This window comes from Platichthys flesus, chromosome 23 (assembly GCF_949316205.1).
Source record: "Platichthys flesus chromosome 23, fPlaFle2.1, whole genome shotgun sequence".
NCBI classification, from domain to species: domain Eukaryota; kingdom Metazoa; phylum Chordata; class Actinopteri; order Pleuronectiformes; family Pleuronectidae; genus Platichthys; species Platichthys flesus.
The window spans coordinates 3,210,272-3,231,225 of record NC_084967.1 but is presented as its reverse complement, the minus strand read 5'-3'; the positions used below and the strand labels follow the sequence as shown (position 1 = coordinate 3,231,225).

Below are 20,954 nucleotides of genomic sequence, written 5' to 3'. Positions count from 1 at the left end.
TGCGTCAGATGGTAGTGATGGTGATGACTCCCATGGGGGAATAATGACTCCAGTGATCACACACACTAATGGCTAGTTGGTTTTTATATTTTATCTCAGAGTGAAATACAGAAATATTATCTTGTGCCATATCAGTAATCTGCTCAATAAAGGTTCTCTGAGAAAACTGTCATATTGAGCAATTTGACTTTGTCTAGGTCGAGCAGCTCCACAGGAAAAACAAGGCGCCTTCACAACCTCTTCTTCCAAAGGAGGTTTTTGCATGTTTGCTATTGACTTACTCAATTCAACTTGTCTGAATTTGTCCTTTTCCACAAACACACACACACACACAGACACACATAAGTTTGGGACGAGTCCAAACAGCCAACTCCAAGTCAACAAATAAGACGAATGAGACAAAGTCCGGTGCAAAACTCAGACCTCTCAGTCAAAAGACCCACAAGGCTGAGGGAAGTCAGAGATAACAGCAAAAATAAATTCAATAAAGACACGAGACGTCTTCCAAATCAGCACAATGTGCAGCAACCAGAGCCTGGCTGGAGTAATGAAGCAGCTGGAAGACATCAGCTGGAGGAAAAGGAGCTTTCAGTGCAAGCAAACTGAGATGACCTGCCTCGTCTGCAATGTGCATTTAGATCAAAGCCACTGTGAAAAGTCTGATTACACTGAAATTATCCTTCCATGTGTGTTTGTGTCTCCCATCGCTGTAATCAGATCCGGGACAAATGGCTGTGAAAAATGTGAAGTGGGTCGGGAATGTATCTGAAGTTAATGGTTAGACTCCGGATAAATAAAACACACTGCGGGTGTGACCAATGCAGAGCACGCACTCACACACACACACACACACTCAAACACACACACACACACACACACACACACACACACACTCACTCCTCACTTCTCATCCAAACCACACTCTGAACTGCTGACCAACATGACTGATGCTCTTTGTTTTGTTTCCTCCCCACCACTAGCACCCAAACCCACAGTCCCATGCACACACACACGCACACACACACACACACACACATACACACACACAAAAGCAGCCCTACATGTGACGACGGCACAAGAGACAACCACATGTGTTCATGAGGCCAGTGGGTCCCAGTCCCGACGCTTAGATCAGTGTGGTTATGGATAGAGGACCTTATTTAAACTCCTAAATTCCTTCCTCAAGAGGAAACACTTGTGCAGATATCCTTTTGGATTCATGAATGGGTAAAAAATGAAACTTTACACTTGTTTAAAAAAAGGATAAATCAAGAAAAATATGTCACACTCTGGATGAAAACATACCCTGAAGTGTCTTGACCAATAGTTGCTTGAACATGCTCACAGGATATTCTCCTTTATTGTTCTTTTTTGCCTCGTCAAACCATCCTCAATAAATCACAGATCGTTGTACCTCCGACACGGTGACTTCCCGCTCTCCATAAAATTGGAAAGAACTGGAAAAGCCCTCGCACCTGCCCACCTACCTGCCTTTCTCATATTTCCAGTAAAACTCCAACCCCTCACCTCGACCTTTGACCTGGAGCCTTCGTACCTGTGCAGCTGCAGCCGGCAGGCAGCCACGGCCTGCGGTCTAATGCTTTGGAGTAATGGAACCAGTCTGTCAGCATCGTTGACGTTTTCAGACAGGTTTTTGTGTGTGGAGGTGATGCAGGTCCAGATTAAGGTTCACACACTCTGTTAATGCATTTTTGTTGTGGATACACTGTGGAATCTAAACAGGCTCTCCATAATCTAATCAAAAATAAGGCGCGTAGAATCAAAAATGTTTTACGCTTATACAAATTCCGGTTATGAAATATAATCAATTTTTACTTCTTGTCGGCTCACGCCCTGAGGAGTGGATTCTTTGGAACCTATGGGTGTGCAGATATTCTATGTAATTTTTACTTTGGAAATCATCAAGTGCGCAAACTCCCCTCTGACGTCACTGGCTGAGCAGGCAGAGGGTTTCGAGGTTTGACTCCTGTCAGTTAATATAACTTGCCGTGAATGATAAAAAAATTCTTATCAAAATGATGAATCATAATTACTAACAAACTTCAAGTAGCAGATAAATAACAAAAGGTATTTTGAAGTTAACGCACTTAAATAGGATTTTATTGTAGAATTTAAAAGAAGAAGCCATGTAAAAGTTACTATTCTGCTTGAATAATTCACAAGTGACTTTTCAAGGTGTCATTTTCCTGGGAACGCTTTCGCAAGCAGCTTAATGACGACTGCTGCGCTGCATGTCATTTGTAGGCATTTGGCCAGCAATCTCACCCGCGCTCCTTTTAATGTCTTGTATGTGTGGCTGAGAAGTGGATCAAAAAAAAAACTTCAAGGGATTCTAAAAGTTATGATTGGTTTTTATTCATATGCAATTCTCAAATTCAGCAGGAGGCCTAATCTATTGCACTTCTGTCTGTCCCGGACGAGGGATCCCTCCCATGTGGCTCTCTCTGAGGGCTTTCTACCTTTTTATTTTGTCGCTTTTGCTTTCTCTTTTTGAGGGTTAAGGACGGAGAACTGACCTCCAACCACATTTTGCAAATACTTTTGACTCTGAAGCTTTTTATTTCCTATCTGTCCGAGTGCAAACCGTGCCACAGGACTAATCTCCTCTGGAAATCGGACAAAATGAAACAGCTCAAGGAGGAAAGTCATTCAGACATTCTGAGGACACAGAGGAGAGTAGTTTTGCCCGCTGTGGGGTCTTCAGAGGTAATGCATCCTCATATCTGATGGAAGGTTTCTGTTCAATAGGGAGGAGAGCACATGCAGTAGTTGGACACTCACTCGCTTTGATGTTAAAGTAGAGCAGCCATCTGGAATTGGATCGCTGACTTTATGTAACTGTCTCTTACCTCATTTACCCTTTAAAGGGATGCAGAGCAAGGGGTTGGGAGAAGGAGAAGGCTAGGGGTGACATTCAATGCAATACCTCTGATCCTTATCCCAGCTGTTTTGATTAAAGCAGAGTTCTGAACTCTAAAAAAGGAAGAAAACCTTCATCTCGCAGGTTCAGTTACGTGAAAAAGGCAATCATGAAGGTTCTAAAAGTGCTAAAATGTAATGAGGAATCATCAATTTGTCGTTTTCAGTGTGTTTAAAGAGACATTTTGCGATGTCTCAGAAGGAGAGTCACACCAGATGTGCATACAGTTGATGGTGAGAGTAGCAGCAGTTGTGAGTGTGAATCCGTTTATGACCATATGTAGGAATCCAGAATCAAATCCAGTGTGTGTCTGAGCCACATAAACGCAGAAGAATCATAACTTGGATCAGCTTTATTGGCCAAGTCTTTTTAATGCATACAAGTAATGTGACACCATAAGTAGTAACTTTTAAGCCCTGACAACTCCTCTAAATTCATAAATTAAAGCCCTTTTGGTCTCCTAATGAATATTCTTTTACAACTATATTAATGGTTCTTGACTCATTCTTAATGGTTCATATAGTCGTTTTTGTTTGTGAAGCATATATTTCAAGTTTCATCCAAAAACAGATTAATGAGGAGTTGTTATTGCTGTGTTTTGCTTTCTGACCTTAACAGTCACGCTGGCAGATTCTAAATCCGTGTCTATACAGAAGAGCAAAGACGACAATAAGTAGACAAACTGTCGGTGGAGGCCAGAGCCACATGGGATTACAGCACAACAATGTCCCCCTGGTTCACTACTGAACTACTGTTTAGTCTAACAACAATACTGTTGCGTGCTGCTGAGGAATGGGTTGGTGGAGAAGAGGGAAGCTGGGGCCTCTAACACATTTCCCTGAAAAAGTTTCCAGGTTTTTACAATGTAGCAGCATCTGTGGGTTTCTCAGTCTGATCTGATGGGATATAAGACCAATAGGGTCATGGCACTATAAGATTCTCTTCTCAACTTTTGAAGACAAACTGAAATTTGCTAGGAAAGCTAGCACAGTATGCAGTTAGCCAACCATGCATTCTATGTTGTCAGCCTGGCTAATTCTACTATAGCTGCTTTCAGACATGCACTGAACTCTGCAGGTTATCCCGGATAATGTCCATATAAGTCCAGGAGAAGTCGATGTGTGAACACAGCAGGGGACCCCCACGTTTGATTTACAGCAAGAGAGTGGATGACGCTTCTAACATGCGACAGAAGCAGAAATTAAGGATTAGTATCTTTTGCCCAAGGGAACTTTAGCATGTGGGGACTGGGATCGAACTGCCTACCTCGTGATTGTATTGACAATTAGTCATAAGGAAAGTCTGATTCAAATGGTCACTCAGGCATAGATCATGGAAGTAATAGCCGAGATGTATTGTCGCTGCCTTCTAAAGGAGGCATGTTTACCATATTCCGTAGAAGAGTTCAAATGAACAGATTTCTGGCGTTTCCAGAAATCTGTAATTATCATATTGGGCTAACTAGCATCTACTTTCCAGAGAGAAGCTAGTTAGGTTAGCTTGCACGCTGATCACATCCTAGGGGCAAACTTCACAGCATGATGAGTCTTGCTAACATTTGATAGTTAAACTTATTGCGAGTGTACAGGGATGTCTCGTATCGACATGCCCGGGTACATAGTTTGACGTAGAGCACGTATCACATGTCGGGCAACCGCTGGTGCCTGAGGAGGTGTGAAACTGAAGAGTATTACAAATACCGCCCTCTTTAGAAAAATGAAACAGTATAGCTGCAGCAAAAGTCCCAACAAAAGGACAAAAGCTGACACGTTTCAATAAAATGATTCAATTTGCTTGTTTTTCCTCACACCAATGCAAAAGAAGACAAATAACTGGAGGTGTCAGGGTATCCCAAACAATATACAACTCCTGGGTTATATGAATTCTCTATCCTCTTTCCCTGAATTCCCAACACCAGTTTGGACAACTGGCAAACACATGGCTAGGCATCAAGCAAGAGGAACCAATATTAACTGAAGCTCATGATAGTCACATTTTGTTTTAGTTACACATCTCAGTATTTTGAGGGGGACCACACAGGTTGGAGAGGAAGAAAAAAATGGCACAATCTTGCAGACTTCCTCCAGGGTCAAAGAGCATAGATATGAATCTGTGGTCTTGTGAGAGGCTTGACTTCCTCTATGCATCTGTAAATTCAGCTCCAGCTTCCCCCCTGTAGTTCTCTGTGTTTTGTCTGTGGAATCATATTTTTAAAAGCAGGGGAGATGGCTAGGTTTGATTTGGCAAATTGAGAAAAAAGCATTTGAATCACAACATCCCCTTCCTCCTGTCGTTCTTTTGGTGGAATGGCCTTTTGTTTCTGGCATTTCTTTTCAGTCTCTACTGGGAGAAACCTCTCAAGAGATTTGATGCTGTGGGGAAAGGTGCGCTCTCATCTTGATACTATATTAGTCAAGGTTTTGTTTCTTGGCAAGATGCAGCAGCCAATACCACTGCAACCTCAAATTATAGTTCTTCAGCCAAGTTTGATTAGGTCATCTGATTACTTAATTCAATTATATGATGTTTAGAGAGTTGGACCTCAAACCAGAAATAGTTTAGGTAGAGAATTAAAGCTTATTTATTGCCATGGTCTATACATGTTTGAAAGCGAGATAGCTGCACCTAGTAACTGCAGCAGTAACTTTTGAGTTCTCAAAAACACCACATCCACCCCTCCATTGGTATAGGGGCTTCCTAGCTTTGTGCCGGCGGCTGTGGCTGAGGGGGTAGAGCGGTCTTCCTCCTACGCTGAAGTATCCTTCGGCAAGATACTGAAGCCTACATTTGCCCTTTCTCACCGTGAAAGTGCTGCACATAGAGGCACTGTATGTATTTTTTTGTGAGTGGGTGAATGGCAAAAACTCTACTATAAAGCATTGTGTGTGCTTATGGTCATGAAAATTGATCTGACATTACAAAAGCCCCAGTACTTCAGGTGGTGAAGTACTTCCACTGGCTGTAAACAGAGCAAAGTTTCGCCTGATAAGTTGAAGCTTCGGTTCCCCAATTTGGTGATCAGAGCCCCACAGAGGTTTGCAAGACATCTTTGGTAAAAGCACGCACTATTGGGGGGGGTTACATGTAGACGTAGCTTTGTTTGAAGGGGCGACTAGCCAGCACAGTCTGGCACCTTACATCAAAACTGATCAAATCCATTTTATTTGAGGTAAAGTTTAAAGTGAGTTCACCTGAAATGCAGCCAATGCCGTGCGTACACAACTGCACTGATCACGATTGAATGTAACTTACACAAATCTCCTAGTTCTATTGTTTCTTGCCCCGTCTTCTTTTAAGTAGAGTTTATTGCTCCGTTGAGTAAAATGTTATATTATTCAGTGAATGGTGGCCAAGACTCCTTCCGAAAAACAGGCTCAGAAGTATTTGCCAACTCCAAACATTTTGCACAAACTCATTTTCCCCTTCAGACCCTGCTAACTTTGCCGTGGTCAACAATCCGCATATGGTTATGTTTTTATATTTTATTCATACAAACTCAGGTCCTTTCCTTGGTGAAGAGAACCCCCCCACTGCAAAACGAGAGATCACACACGCGGTACACTCTCCAAATCCTGAGATGTCACATGTTAGAGATTCTTAACCTCAAATCCTCATCTGAGAATGTTGTTGCTTTAATTCCCTCTAGACCCATGAATGAATATTTATGGAAATAATACTGTAACAGGTCCTCAGACAGAAAATTGAGTCTAACTTAGAAAATTACCTGTGGCTCCTGATGTCAACGTGGAAAATTGCAGGACCATTTATGGGTTGTAGTGCAGCGAGAAAGAGGTCTAGTTAGCAACAAGGTCTCGGTGTGGCCTGAGATAATCCTACATTCTCAGGTTTCCTCAGGCTAAACAAACTATGTTTTCTCGGCTAATCTTTTTTTTTTTTTTTTTTTCTGGAACACTTGGAGGCTTGGACAGGGACGAGAACACAAAACAATCCGGTGACAGATTTGAAAACAAAGCTCACTCCTGGCATTCATACCTGATAGGCTGAGTCAGTGTGTGGAGGCAAGCAGGGAGGCTGCCAAGCTATTTTAGACGATGCCTAATCTGTTTGTGAATGTTTGATATGTGGAGCAGATTGCTGTTTGATGACAAAAGGGAGAAAAATCAAATCAAATCAAGCGGCATTCCTCCCAGATTTAACATGCAAGTGCTCTCACTCAAAGTGCTGCAATACGGACAAATCCATCTCACTGGTTTTGATGGCTATCTTTTTTTGTAAGTTATTATACCACTCTTGGCACGCCATGTGCCCTTAAAGCAAAGCTGCTGTCCGCTGCATCTTACCTCAGCCAATGTCAGCACATAGGCAGTGATTACTCACTCCCACAGACTCACAACGCAGCAACACAGGGAAAGCTTGGCATCGCTGACATCCAAGTAAAACGGCCATTAGCTCAGAGCGAGACGTCACCGTCTCATATCTGCAAAGCCCTGGGCCTCTTCAAGAGGAAATGAAAGAAACTTTGAACCTCCCCCGACAACAAAAAGTAATATCTTGGAGGATAAGTGGCATTTCGCTGAATATCACACACACTTGTTGACATTTGTTTCACGTTTTCTTTCATCTGGAGCACTGGCTTATAGAAATGCCTCAGATCGGTATTGGGTGCGATCCGGGCATATTTGAATGGATCAGTAGTATCTCGACTGCTAATCAAAATGTCATCTTTTGTGTATGCCCTTCAGGTCCTGCAGTGTTTTGTCCAGCTCAGTCTGCTCATGTTGCAGCTCCTCTCCTTTGACACTGTCAGGTTCTGCATTATTGCCTCCTGCTGCTTGAGCCAGTGAAATCAGTGTGTGCGGGGAAAAATACAGAGTCAGAATGTCCTCTGTGTGTTCTCCTGGTTTCTAGTGGAACCATGTGCGTTGTCCTGTCTGGGGGAGCAGCACAATCTGCCGGGCCCTGGTGTAACAATGCAACCCTTGGAGGGCACACCTTACATGAGTTACAAGAATAAGGTTTAACGTGTATGACAAACCTGAAAAATGGGAAACGAATCCTCGCTCTGTCTTTGTGTTATGAAATATTATCTGGAGGCAGTGGCAACACAGAGTTTAGATGCTGAGGTTGGAAAAATACAGATTCAAGCTCCAACTATAATATACCATTAGAAGAGCAGTGAAGGAAATTAACGTTTAATAAATGACCGGCCATTTGCTGCACTGGGGAAAGTTTTGTTCTTATAAGAACAAGGAATGCAGTTAAATTCAAGACTGACCAACGAAGCAACGTCGACCCGCGGTGCTCTTTGGACAATAGTAACTCCCATTTCAAAATTATACAGTTCCATAACCACTTCTCCAGAGACTCAGTTTCCTCTGTGCAGCTGCACATTGTTTATAATGAGAATTTAATGATAACATGTTTCATAACCAAACAAACGCGGCCAATAACATCGTCTGTGGGAAAACTAATCAGGACTTTCATCTCTGGAAGGGTTGTGGTATAATCTTGCCCATTTGATGAGGGCTCTTTTTTTTTTGTGCATCATAAGAGTGTAATATAATAATAATGAGATAAAGAGTATTTTAAGTGAATTTTGGGTGAACTAAACAGAAAAAACAACTAGTAAAGGATCTCAAATCCTAAACTGAAAAACATAGATCACACTGGGGAAACAGTGGGAACTCACGAGTGAAGGAGAGAGGGGGATGACGCTGAGGAATGACAACAAACCGACAAGGACAAAGGGAAGCACAGAGACTTACTCACACAGGGAAGGTAGGAGTAATTGAACACAGGTGGAACTCATGAGGACTGGTGCAGACAATCACAAAGGGCTCGAATCAGGACAAAGACAGGAAGTCCAGATGGAAAACACACAAGGAGCAATAAAACTACAAAATAAAACAGGAAACAGAACACAGAAGACAGGGTGAACACAAATCTAAACACAGAAAGAAACACAGATTGGGAAACAGAGTGGGACACCATGAAACACAGGTAAAGGTAAAATAGAATCAAGGACAGATAAGAAACACAAGGAGGTCATAGTAAAACTGAAAACACTCTTCATCCAAGAGGCAACTAGTGGAGAGAATAAATAGTCAACGTGACACGCCGCTTTCAGCCCTGCTCTTGTTTTGTGTAAAACATCCCTGCAGGGAAACATGTCCATCACCATTGTGAATTAGGTGAATGTTTGAGTGAACCATTAATTGTTGTTCAAGTTTTTTTTTCTTCCCACCCTCACCTGTCATCTCCTGAGGCAGATAGGATCCCCCGTGACAGGGGGATATTTATCAGAGGGATAAAGAAACACATTGAGCTGACAGCTCCTCTCGGAAGTGTGCTGACTGGACATGCTGCCGCTCTGTCAGGACGAGCAGACCAGAGGGTATTTTGACACACAAACATGGGGTCAAGGTTTTCAGGGAGCAGCTCTGTGAACCTGTTTGACCTGCAGTCCCCTGAGGCTGCCCGCGAGCGCTACGCTGCTCGGATTGAGTCGTGTGCTTATTATGTTATTTGTTGTGGGTGTGGATTTGGTGAGCTGATCTACAACTCTCATATCCGGGGAGTTTCCAGTGCCTCCCAGCTGCATCTCACCCAGCAGTAATAAAAGAGATCTTGCGTTCAACAGCGGTAAGGCTGTGCGTGTGTGCATGGTAATCTCACAGACAAACTTATATTATCCCCACTCTGTGTGGGACTGTGGTGACCTTTTTGCCATGCACGAGCCATGAGTGGGTTTCTTCATCGCCCACGTGGTCCAGCAGCACTGACAGGCTGCTGTGTCCTGTTGTCCATAAGATATGCTGCACACATCATGTACACTCGAGTTAAAACAGTGCTGTCTAAACAGTTCATGCATGTTCACGTTTTTGTGTTCACACCAAACACTAAGTGACTGAGACTACATACAAAGTTAATGTAAAAGACCCACATTTTGTGTCACAGAGATTTGATCGATTTGCTTTTATATAATTTCTATAATATAATCTATTTATCTATTTAGCGTTTGCTTCGCTCGCTCAGATTATAATGCTTGAACATAAGCAAAAATGTATCTTAGATGTTGTTTTGCAGAAAATAGCAGCCTGCTCGAAATTAGGTTAGCGAGAGCCACAGTAGTAAACGGTAAATTGTCTGTGGCACTTTGTCTATGAGACGGACACAGCCCCCAGGGGCAATTTGGGGTTCAGTGTCTTGCCCAAGGACACTTCGGCATGCGGAACGGTGACTGGAATCAAACCACCAACCCTCTGGTGAAAGGACGACCAACTCCAACCCCTGAGCCATATAGAACATTGAAGTTGTGGCCGTAAAACCAAAACAGAGAGCAGAAAGATGCTAAAAGCTTCATAGGGGACAGAGGAGGACTAAATACATGGGTAATGGCCTTTTCAGATAAAAAGTATTTTGCGCTGCATCTTTGCTCAGCACAGCAAATACTTTCTTAGTAGATCTATTGTTGTCATTTGACCAGTTTTTGATTAAAAAAATTAAATAGTGCTGCCTTTAATACTAATTTTTAAATATTGATGTTCTAAGAGGGTAAACTATCTCTGAGATAATGTGGTGGATGGGTAAAAGGCATAACATCTGACTTACAGTCATCCGATTACGTTTTAACACCAATTTCAGAGAATGAAAACTGATCATTTGACAGAAATGTGGACATTGTGGTTTCAGTTGGAATATCCAAACCAACCGTGTCACGTTATCTGATGTCCAGTGTTAGGTGTCACTTCCACTTTGTAGTTATGGTAATAGAGGGACTGGTTGTCTGACTCAGACCGATCTGGGAAGTTCCTGCTTCTCCACTTTCTATATGATCCTCATGTCTTGAGTTGCATCAGGCTGAGTTTGTGGAATTTCTTTGGGTGGAGGGAGACGAGTGGGAAATGATGTGACAGTGACGACTCACTGACAGGAGGCCTGACGGTCTGCGTCCGTCAATAATCGGGTCCACAGGTCTGTCAGGAGCACAAGTGACCTACTGAGAGGTTCCTGATGGGTTTGTGTCTTGGCTGGTTCTCAGCTCGCTTGGTTTGCTGTAAGAAAGACTCCCGGTTGAAAACTGCACGTTTTCTACCACATATGGTTTGATTTAAGTTACACAATGGTTCCTGTTCAGGTACAAGGAGACAATGATAGATTAGTACAGAGCTCCCCTCAGGGTCAGTGCCCATGGTTTTTAATTTAAATCGGCAAGGACTTCAAATGCATGTGGATGAATCACGGATTTGTAAACTGACAGTACAGAGTTACACATGGCTTTTCTATATTCTAAATTCCTACTTCCAATCCTCTTTCTGTCTGTTCTACTTGAACCACTCGGTTGTTCGATGTTGCTCTAGAAACATCTCTTTGATGCTGCTTTGATATTTGAGACTTGACACAATGTATTCTGACATGCTCTGAAGCACCTGCATCTTAGCCTTACAACCACACACTGATTGATTGATTGATAGATTGATAGACCAATCGGTGTTGAGATCAGATGACTGGTGCATGGTAAAGTTTTTTTTAAATATCGGATTTGGTAATGAAATGAGTGGGACAAAACATGATCAACATGTAAAACTGTATAATGTTTATAATCTGTCATTTTAATTCTGATGAAAAGCAGGACAATGTGGTAACCTTGTAAAGAAACTGAAGCTATTAATATATTTTCATTTTTCATTTAAAAAAAGGCTTTCCCATTGTTTCAAAGAAATACCTAATTTAGTCATTGGACATCTTTTTAGATAATGGTGATACTGTGTCAGGCATCATTACCACCATTACCATTTGGATTGACCCTGTCTATGGCCTGTTATCTTGAATATTGGAACAAGAAGTCCTTGTGTGATTCATACAAGTGAACTATGGTAAATGGTTTGGTATTAATATAGCGCTTTTCTAGTCTTGGTGACCGCTCAAAGCGCTTTACAGTACAGTTTTACATTCACCCATTCACACACACATTCATACAGTGCATCTATTCGCAGCACTTTGTTATTCTATGGGGGCTATTCAGGGTTCAGCATCTTGCCCAAGGACACTTGGGCATGCAGATGGTTCAGACTGGGGATCGAACCGCTTCAGGTTGGAGGACGACCACTCTACCCCTAATCCACAGCCACCCACCTGGACACAAATACAAAGATTATAGGTTTCAGTCATGAAGTCATCCTCAGTGAACTTCTTGTTTACCTCAGTGAACTGCTCTCTCCTGTTTCTGGCAGATATCAGAGCCGATCATCTAGATGTGTAATCTTCAGTTTTCAGTCTGCGCAGCTAGCAGACAAACTGGATTTTCTTGTTATGCACCGAGGCCTTGAATGAATTTACAAGAGGATCTTTGTCTGGAAACGCTGCCTACTCACATTCAAACATCTCATTCAAAAAAAAAAAAAAAAAGGTTTGGAGATTTATGTGAATGTTTTTCTAAATTTTCTCATGGTGCCATTTTGTCCAAGTATCCTGTTAAAGAGATCATGTTTCTGCTCGGTTAGCTAAATTGATCAAAAGACATTTCTTTTTCCATTAATCAGATTTACTCCAAGGATAATTCTGTTTTTCTACAACTTGGATCTTACTCTGTTTTAACAGTTCAGCCTTCATTAGCAGCAGGAGGCAGTTGAGACAGACAGGAAACATGGGGAGGGGAGCCTGGATGTGGACTGGGAGGCGGGGAATCATCCTGTAAGGATGTATTTCCAAGGGATAATGGGGCTTAATCACAGGGTATGAGTCTGTACCACTTGGCTATCAGGAGGACCAAACTTTGAATGTACTTTTGCGGTTTTGACCACTTTTTCAATCGAAATAACGTTGTCTGCACTGGGTTAATGGCTGAGATGTGGGAACGCAGCGAAATCACTGGGAAGAAGAGTAATGGAGAGAAATGAGAAGTTAGAGGAACGACGAACAGCCAAGTCTGTCTCACTTATTCGGAAGAGGCCACAAAGATGTAAAGGTTTTTACTTAAACATTGTAACTGTCCGTCAGTTGACAGACCAACATCATGGTTCTTCTTTGACCTATCAAATAGTATTGTGGCATGTATATTGTCCAAAAATGGTGGTTAATCAAGATAAACTGTTAGCTGGCCTGCTCCTGTTGCTGCATTTTGAGGATTCAATATTTAGTTTAGGCAGAATGGCTTAACATCGTACAAGTAAAGAGACAACATTTCTATCTCCAGTTTATCGAGGGGGAAATCTGTACCCACCTCCCCCTTCAGACTGGATCACAGGAGTAGAGGAGCAAATAAGGATACTAATGAAGGGAAATAATGAGAATAATGGTACAAATGAACACAAACAAAACACAGGAACAAAAAAGGCAACATCCAGGCCGATACATCTCATTATTGAAGGCCCCTGTGGTTGGTCTAAAAGTCACAACCTATACATAACACCACGCTGACACAGTCTAATCACAGACTGGCCGTGTTGTGGATGGGCATCAGGTGTGGACCCAGTGTAGGCAGGCATGATGTGAGAAGGATATTCCAAAAGTCCATCAGCCGCCACCATTGGGATTAGAACTCATCGGAAGATTTTGAAGTTTTTCCAAATTTAAGAGTCAGCCAATACTTTACTAGCCTTGATAAATTATCACCCACAGTTCTGTTGCGCTAGCTTCGAGATTCACCTCCAAATCAAGCGGTTTAAGGAACCACTCTACGACCGGACTGATTGTCTGACTGCTTGTGGTTCGTGTCCTAGGTCACTTTGTTGTGGCCGAGTCAGCATGTTCCCAGATCTCTGAAACGGTGAGCGTTTTAACAACCACAAAGTTGTAATAAACAGGGATTGACTTGGACTCTCCTGAAAAAAAAATGATCGTAAAAGTTTAAAGGCCTTGACAAGGTTGGAGCAGAAATTAGAACTATAACTGCCATTAAATTATGTAAAGTACAGTGGCTTCGATTGTAAGAACTTTTATCCACCGCTCACACTCGCTGGTGTCTGATGTGTGTCACAGGCTGCGATACATTCATTGCTCTATGTGTAACCCTGGTACACGTTCAACTTCTATTAAAGTTGCCTGACTGTGTGGGGAGCATGAGCCAATGTTTGGAGAATGCTCTCAGACTAACACACTTAATACGATTGGAGCTGGGTTCTGCCCGGCAGACAAATTAAAGAGAAAGAAAATCTGCTGCACTACGACAAAATACTTAATGTGTTGATTTTAAACTGCTCGCTCGCTGAAAAGAGCCTCTGTCAGTAAACTTTCTGTCCGGTAATCACTTTATTCTTCTTGCATCATAATCAAACTACAGTCCAGTATGAAGAGTGAACCTCTTTCAGCTCAGATCTGTTTGTTCAAATGTTTCACAGGCTCTTGGGAACCATGTGTATAGTATTTCCTAATGGAAATCATGAGGCCTTTCCTCCAATAGACATTTTATCAACAATAAGTTATATAATCCTGGAGGGACCAGGCAGGGATGTCACTGTTTGATATAAAAAAGCTAATCCTGACTAATTCTAACATTGCAAATGTTTCTCTTGGCGCCCATGACTGTTTAGTTAAGAGTTTAGCAGTCATACATCAATGGGTACCTCCTTTGACCCCTCAGTCCGGGCTCTGCATTTCTCAAAAGGTGAGGTCAGAGCGAAGAAGACACGAATGCAAAGGTTCAGAAGCAAATCTTACACAGACTTTTATTGTTCTTTTATTAAATACAGTTTGAGGCAAACAAATTGCCTTCTTTCTTTCTTTTTGTTCCATCTCATTGACAACATCTTGTGCACATACAAAAACCTTCTTTTTCCATATCTCTTCCTCTACTTTCTTTTTCCTTTCAAGTTCTACCTTCTATCATCGAAGAGCAAGATATCACTGGATTGAAACATCTTGCTCTTACAGATCTTTCTTCTTACTAAACATAACTTTATCCTTCTGGTCTTTACTTCATCTCTTCAGCCTTCAGTCAACATTCCTCTACTTTCTTTGGCAAGTCCTTTACACATTTACCCGTCCCGTCCCTCACGACAGGTTCATACATCATTACTGCCTCAACAGGTGGGAGCGGTGCCCACAACCAACAGCTCCATGCAAGATGCTACACTGAAAAGTTTCATTCTGAAAAGTCAGCTTTTTCTTCAAAAACCAACATGGCTCAGTTCAAAAATTGAATTCGATAACTCCTGCTCTCATGTCTGACATGATGTCAACATCTGATGATTATTATGTTAATCATAGTGTCGTCTTTGTTCTAACAGTGAGAAAATGAAATCTCACATGTTAGGGATTTAAGTTAATGCCTCTGACTACAGTATATGAAAAAATAAAAAGTGTTTGGGTCCAAACATCTGTCATTTAAGGAATGTATAAAAAAATAAGATCCTCTCGTTAATCTAAAAAAATCAGACTTTTACAGAGAAAGGTGTAGCTTTGTGTAGTACATCTCTTCTATTTGGGGATTCTCTTCTTTTCTTGCCTCATAAACATGCTCAAATTTTTCAAATAACTTCACCTAAAAGCTAAAACAGTGCTGCTTTATGATATCTAAAAAAAATAATAATACTAAAATTAATTTTAGAATATAAAAATGTAAAACTTTCATTAACTCCCCATAAACTGTCTAAAATAATGTTTAAATATCAAATTAATAGTAAACAGGATTTGATGCACCACCTCTATCTTCAAGAAACCCACTCATGACACACAGATTCATGTGTGAAATGTTTGCTTGCTTCTTGTTGTGCTTCCCTTATTAAAGCTGTTGGAATCCATGCACGTCTCCGCAGAGTACTGTGTCTCTGTGGGACGCACTTGGAAGCAGGGGTGAGGTAAATAGCTGCCAAAGAGGACAGTAACACAGAACACTGTTGTAATAATACACACACACGCACATAAATACAAGTCCCACGCTTCTCTGCGCTGTTATTTAACAGATATGTACAGAAAAGTCAATGTCCGCCAAGGAGTCCATTGTCTCCTGACAACTGGAGATTAAACCATTGTCTCTTTTCTCTTCCCTAAAGAACATAGAGACTTCTTGTCCTTTTTGGTTTTGAGTGACGAGGTAAGTGGGGACAACGAAGACGTTGATGATGAAGAGGAGGAGCAAGATGAAGGGGTGGGGCTGGGGGTTGTGTTGGTGCATGGCGAGCAGGGGGCTGACTGAGAAGTCGGCTGCAGGCAGTTCTCGTCTGCTTCCTCCATGTGGACGATGGCCGAAACGGAGGAGGGGCGGCGCCTGGAGCGGGCGGCACTCATGGGCGGCGGGCTGGGTGTGGTGGGCTCGTTGACGGGCCGGTGGACGGAGATGGCGCTGCGGAGGCAGTTGAGCCACTGCTGCTTGTGGAAGACGTCGTTGACTTGAAGCGTGTGGGACTGCGCCTGGCTCGGGTCTTGAGAGCGCACTCGGAAAATGTTTTTGGCTGTTAAAGAAATGGAAAAATATGGAATTAGTTGTTTGATATATTTAACAGGAAACAGAAAACTACAGCAGCAGCCACAAATACTTCAATGTTGGACACAAGCCTTACCTTTGTCTGCGTTGCTGAAAGCGCCTCTGAAGGACCCGCCCATTCTGACGTCTCCGTCCTGCAGGTCCTCCAGCACCAGGTCCTGAACTGGGATCGGTTGTCTGTAAACCTGGAAACACTGGCGCTCGTTCCTGGTGACGGGTCTGGTGAGAATCAGCAGCTCAGTAAACAGGAACACGTGCAGCTTCTGGGAAGACAGACAAGAACAAACCGAATAAATATCTAAACCAGAACAGTGATATTTCTCAAAACCACAAGCACAGTTTTCTGGAAGATGTTATCAAAGCTCATGCTTGCATGGTTAGATCAAAGATGGTTGGGGGTTTCAGCAGTGTAAGCAGTTACAGCTTGATTACTTTATACAGGGTGTGAAGCTTGTGTTTATGTGTGAAGAGGCAGCCAAATGAGCAATGGGTTGTCGAGAGGGAAGTATGTGTGTTTGATTTGCTCACCGTGCCGCTCTTGTTACGCAGCTCCCCATGACACAGCAGACTCTTGCAGTGCTCGATGCGAGGGTCCTTCTGTCTGTCATCCAGATATTCCAGCTTGTCGATGTAGTACTGGCACTCAGACTCTCCTTTCTTCATGTTGATGTCAGATAGAACGCCCTGAATGATTGTGATCTGAGAAAAAAAGAGGAATCAAATGATTAACTTGCAACACATTTGAGAAGATGTCAAAGGATAACATTGGTTCCTTTTTGATGTTTACTTACAGCTTCCTCGAGACTGCCGACATCTGGATGCTCTGGTGGAGTGTGTCTCAGTATCTCTTTGAGCAGCAGTGGGTACTTGACCAGGCGGGAGCGTGGAATGTCCAGGAAGCTCCACAGGTCCAGCTTCCTGCTGAACGGTGACTCTAGGCAACGCTGCAGGAAGTCCTGCACTCGTCTGTCCTGCTTCTTCTGGTCCAGCAGCGCCTTGGCTGCCAGCTGATTGCTGCAGTAGTCTTTGTAGGCATTTAGCCTGGGCAGCTGCAGAGGAAAGTGGGGGGGGGGGAACATTAACTAAATGCTGGCTTTATTTGAAAACCAGAATATCAACAGAATCATCAAGGAACCAATGACTCAGTGAAACAAACACTTACCCAGTTAATGAAAATCTGTCCGATCTGGCCCACAGTTCCGTCTGGCCCTGTTGCTTTGGCGAGGTGGGACAGCAGGTCCTCATGCAGTGGGATGTAGGCATCTAGGTGGCCGAAGATGTGAGTGAGCTCCTCCTCAGACATGATGGAGAGCTTCAGCATTGGGTCATGGTATGCCTGTTGGTGGGAGCAGAACCAAAATTGTCAAATAACAATATCCCAGCAGGCCAAGAGGCGGGGGATGCTATGAATAGCTCAGTGAAGAGTTTTAAGGGTACAACAAAAAGACAGAGGAATAAGTCTTGTCTTTTTATAGTTCCTGGCTTGGCTGTGTGGAAGGCCTGCCAGACTTTAATTTAATCTGCTTGCTTTATAAGTACTCCCTATGCCTCGGAGGTTTAAAAGTACAAACCTTGCGTGCGAGCTGGAGGTCCTCAATCAGGTCCTGTTCACCACGAGACAGCTCATGTATGGCCTAAGGAAGAGGATAAGAAAGACACCTTCTTAGCAAAACACATGAATCAGGATGTTAGATGATTGCTAAAGACAGTGATTAGACTGAATCTAAAACTGCAGTGGTGCCAAATGACTGGGGTCAACTTTGAATCTCAGGCTGCTCTCTACCTCTCCTTGCTCACTGTGTACAAAACTGTGCAAAGACTGACAGTTGGCTAAGATATCTGGCATGTGCAGGACAAATGGGGGCTGGAGTGGATGGGGACTGGGAAATGGTCCCTGGACTGCTTTTGACCCCATTTAGACTAGTTGACACAAATACTGCAGGGATTTGTGAAACCAGTTTATAAATTAGGTAGTATTTTACTGCTGTCTGGATTTCTGACTTACCATACTTGCCTGGCTACAAATACACTTTTCCCTTTGGCTTCCTAACCACGTTCTACCATTTCCACTGTAATTAACTGTATTTGAGCTGATTCTCACCTCCTGCCGCTTGATTTCTTTTGTTGACAAGGTTCCCTTCTGGTGGACGTCTAGTGTCTCTGACCACAGCGTGCTGTTCCTCCTCTTAGGCGGTGTGGGGGCAGCTGCCTTGCTGCAAGGCTTCTGGGGCACACCCGGCGACTTGCCATCACCTCGGAATGAGGCCTGCAGATGGAAAAGAGGGTGCTCATATGTCAGGCACGTTGCAAATGGAAACCATGTTGTTTGGTACGACACGTAAAAACAGCATTGGGGTGTCCGTAGGCACAGGGTCATGGTGAATTACCTGGATGGTTTGGCCGAAGCGCCGGACGGCCCCATGCTTCCCCGGAGAGATGAGGTTGGCTAGCGACGTCACCCTGCCGAGAGGTCGGACACGCTTGTTGCTGGGTTCCTGCAGAAGCAAGAGAAAATGGAAGGAGAGATTAGTCAGGCATTTTATCGTAGCTTGCGTCAATGAAAGAAAATAATTGTCTAGTAATGCTTAGTGTGACATTTTCACCGATGCCTCAGCAGTAAGCCCATTCGCTCTCTAGTGACTCCCTTGTGACAGAGCACATCAAGTCATTAATAATGATAATTGGCTTTACACGCTTCTTTGGGTGGAGGTTGAGCAGCAACCAGACAGACTGGCGGACCAGCAGACACTGAGTCGGAGGAAGCATCTCCAGCAGCTGTTGGCTCCATCATGTGAAGTGTCTTGAGCCAGTACAGCCCACTGAGCACAAAGACCCTCACTGACTGCTGATCTGGAGGGGAAGGGGGTCTGGTGGAATGCTAAGAATGCACGAGACCCAGCTCTCAGCTGTTGAACACCCCCCTCCCCACACACGCACGCACTGCTACTATCTGGTCTTACAACAGCTACAGTCTCACTTGAGAATTGAACTTTTCCATCATTCAAACAGAATAAGATAAATGCCTGGTGATTGCTCTAACTCTTTAACTACCTTTCCCAGGAAGATAAAGTGGTACGTGAGAGAATGGCAGTGTTGTCAGAGCTGTTCAGTAGAACAGACCAGCCGTGTGAGGTTGGAGGGGGAGGGGGGGGTGTTGGGGGGCAGCAGACAGAGAATCTTTCCTTTCTCAAGTGTTTTCATAGTGTGGCGTTGCAGGGGGTGCACAGCGGTGTTGATAGCAAGTCGAGACAAGCGTCTTCACAGAGCTTTGCGTGAGAGCAGCACTACACCTGGACCAGGTGACCCCCCCCCCCACCCCCCCCCACTCCCACCTCAGCAAGCCCTGAGCTTGGGAGAAGTACTTGGCCTCGTGCCAACAACAACAGACTACAGGAGTCAAAGAGCTGCAGATCTGAGGTAATGATACTGGCCCACTGAGCCTCTTCAAAGACAGGAGAGGATGAGACAGCCACAACCATAATTGGCATCACCAGAGTTTGCACTCCCCACAGAACAGTTTACTTTTTTCACAAACTACACACTAATGAAGCACCGCTCTTTGAAATTGAGTGCAGCACTCCAGAAGTTGCTTGCTTCTACTGACTCAGGCCAAATGAGATTTTGCCTTGGCTCAGCGGATCTGGGAAACAGAGCAGTCATTGAGGCCCTGCAGACACAGCTGTGGAACAGATGCACTTAATTCTGGCGTGGCCTTAGTGCTGGTGAAGCTGCGGTTGAGTCCCAGTGTGCTGTGGCCTGGCCCGGGTCTCCACATTAGATCAGATAGGAACAGCCAGACACCCCAGAGAGCACAACAAGCCCTCTAGTGGCGGGGCCATCAAAAAGACAGCTTTGACTGACATACATGGAAGGCCAGAATTTTTGTATTCGTCCTTGGAAATCAGGTTTGCCTGACTCTAGTCTATGACCTTTTAATATCTGTAGACAAAGAAAACAAGTAAAAAAAAAAGTTGGAGGAGGGTGACGGGTCCTAAAGTCAATACTGGAAAAGTGTGTTGGCCATTATGCGCTTCCTGTCTGTTTGAGACTGGCCCCAGAATAACAAAAGGCCACTAAACCTCTCATTGTGAATCAGTTGTAAAGTGAAACAGTGCAGACAGGGAAAGTTGCTATTCCTGGCAGTTTGACCCAGGAATTACAGTGCGTCTAACGAACTTTAAAAAAAAAAACAGATGGAGCCGGGGTTTGAGCTGCTGCTTTGGGTTACTTTTATCAGTGGAACAATGACCCTCTAGAAATGCACATGTGTGCTCCTTTAACTCTTCATCTAAGATAGCAACTTCCTAAACATCATCCTGTGCTTTCTCTTTGATGTAACCTAATGTATGCTATGAGCTTAACCCCCCCAGATGTGTCCCTGTGATTAAAGCACAGCTTGAGCTAAGAACAGAACAGCCTGACCGTTAATGATAGAGTTGAGGTCATCACACGGAGAGGGAGAGAAAACCTTGCACAAGGCTAAAAAGTGTGTCAATTGTGCAATTTCTGTGAAAACAAGACTTATTTCATGCATTGACCACAGACTTCCCCCTTTGTGTGGTTTACTGTCAATGAAGCCACAGCATCCCAAATCGTCTTCCGAAAGGGAACCATGCAGATCTCAAAAGG

The 20,954-nt window shown here is 43.5% G+C and overlaps 1 protein-coding gene across 2 annotated transcripts in view; it reads right to left on the bottom strand.

Annotated features, from left to right (window-relative positions):
- Positions 1-14,542: 14,542 nt before the first annotated feature.
- The window catches only part of net1 (neuroepithelial cell transforming 1), a 30,698-nt gene continuing 24,286 nt past the window's right edge, over positions 14,543-20,954 (bottom strand). For both annotated transcript variants that reach the window (XM_062382891.1, XM_062382892.1), the window contains 8 exons: positions 18,713-18,820; positions 18,427-18,591; positions 17,897-17,959; positions 17,488-17,661; positions 17,117-17,374; positions 16,854-17,024; positions 16,402-16,588; positions 14,543-16,293 (listed from right to left, as the gene is read on the bottom strand). In XM_062382891.1, coding sequence (XP_062238875.1) covers positions 15,863-16,293; positions 16,402-16,588; positions 16,854-17,024; positions 17,117-17,374; positions 17,488-17,661; positions 17,897-17,959; positions 18,427-18,591; positions 18,713-18,820 — 1,557 coding nt within the window. In that variant the 3' untranslated portion in view covers positions 14,543-15,862. The remainder of the gene's footprint in view (positions 16,294-16,401; positions 16,589-16,853; positions 17,025-17,116; positions 17,375-17,487; positions 17,662-17,896; positions 17,960-18,426; positions 18,592-18,712; positions 18,821-20,954) is intronic.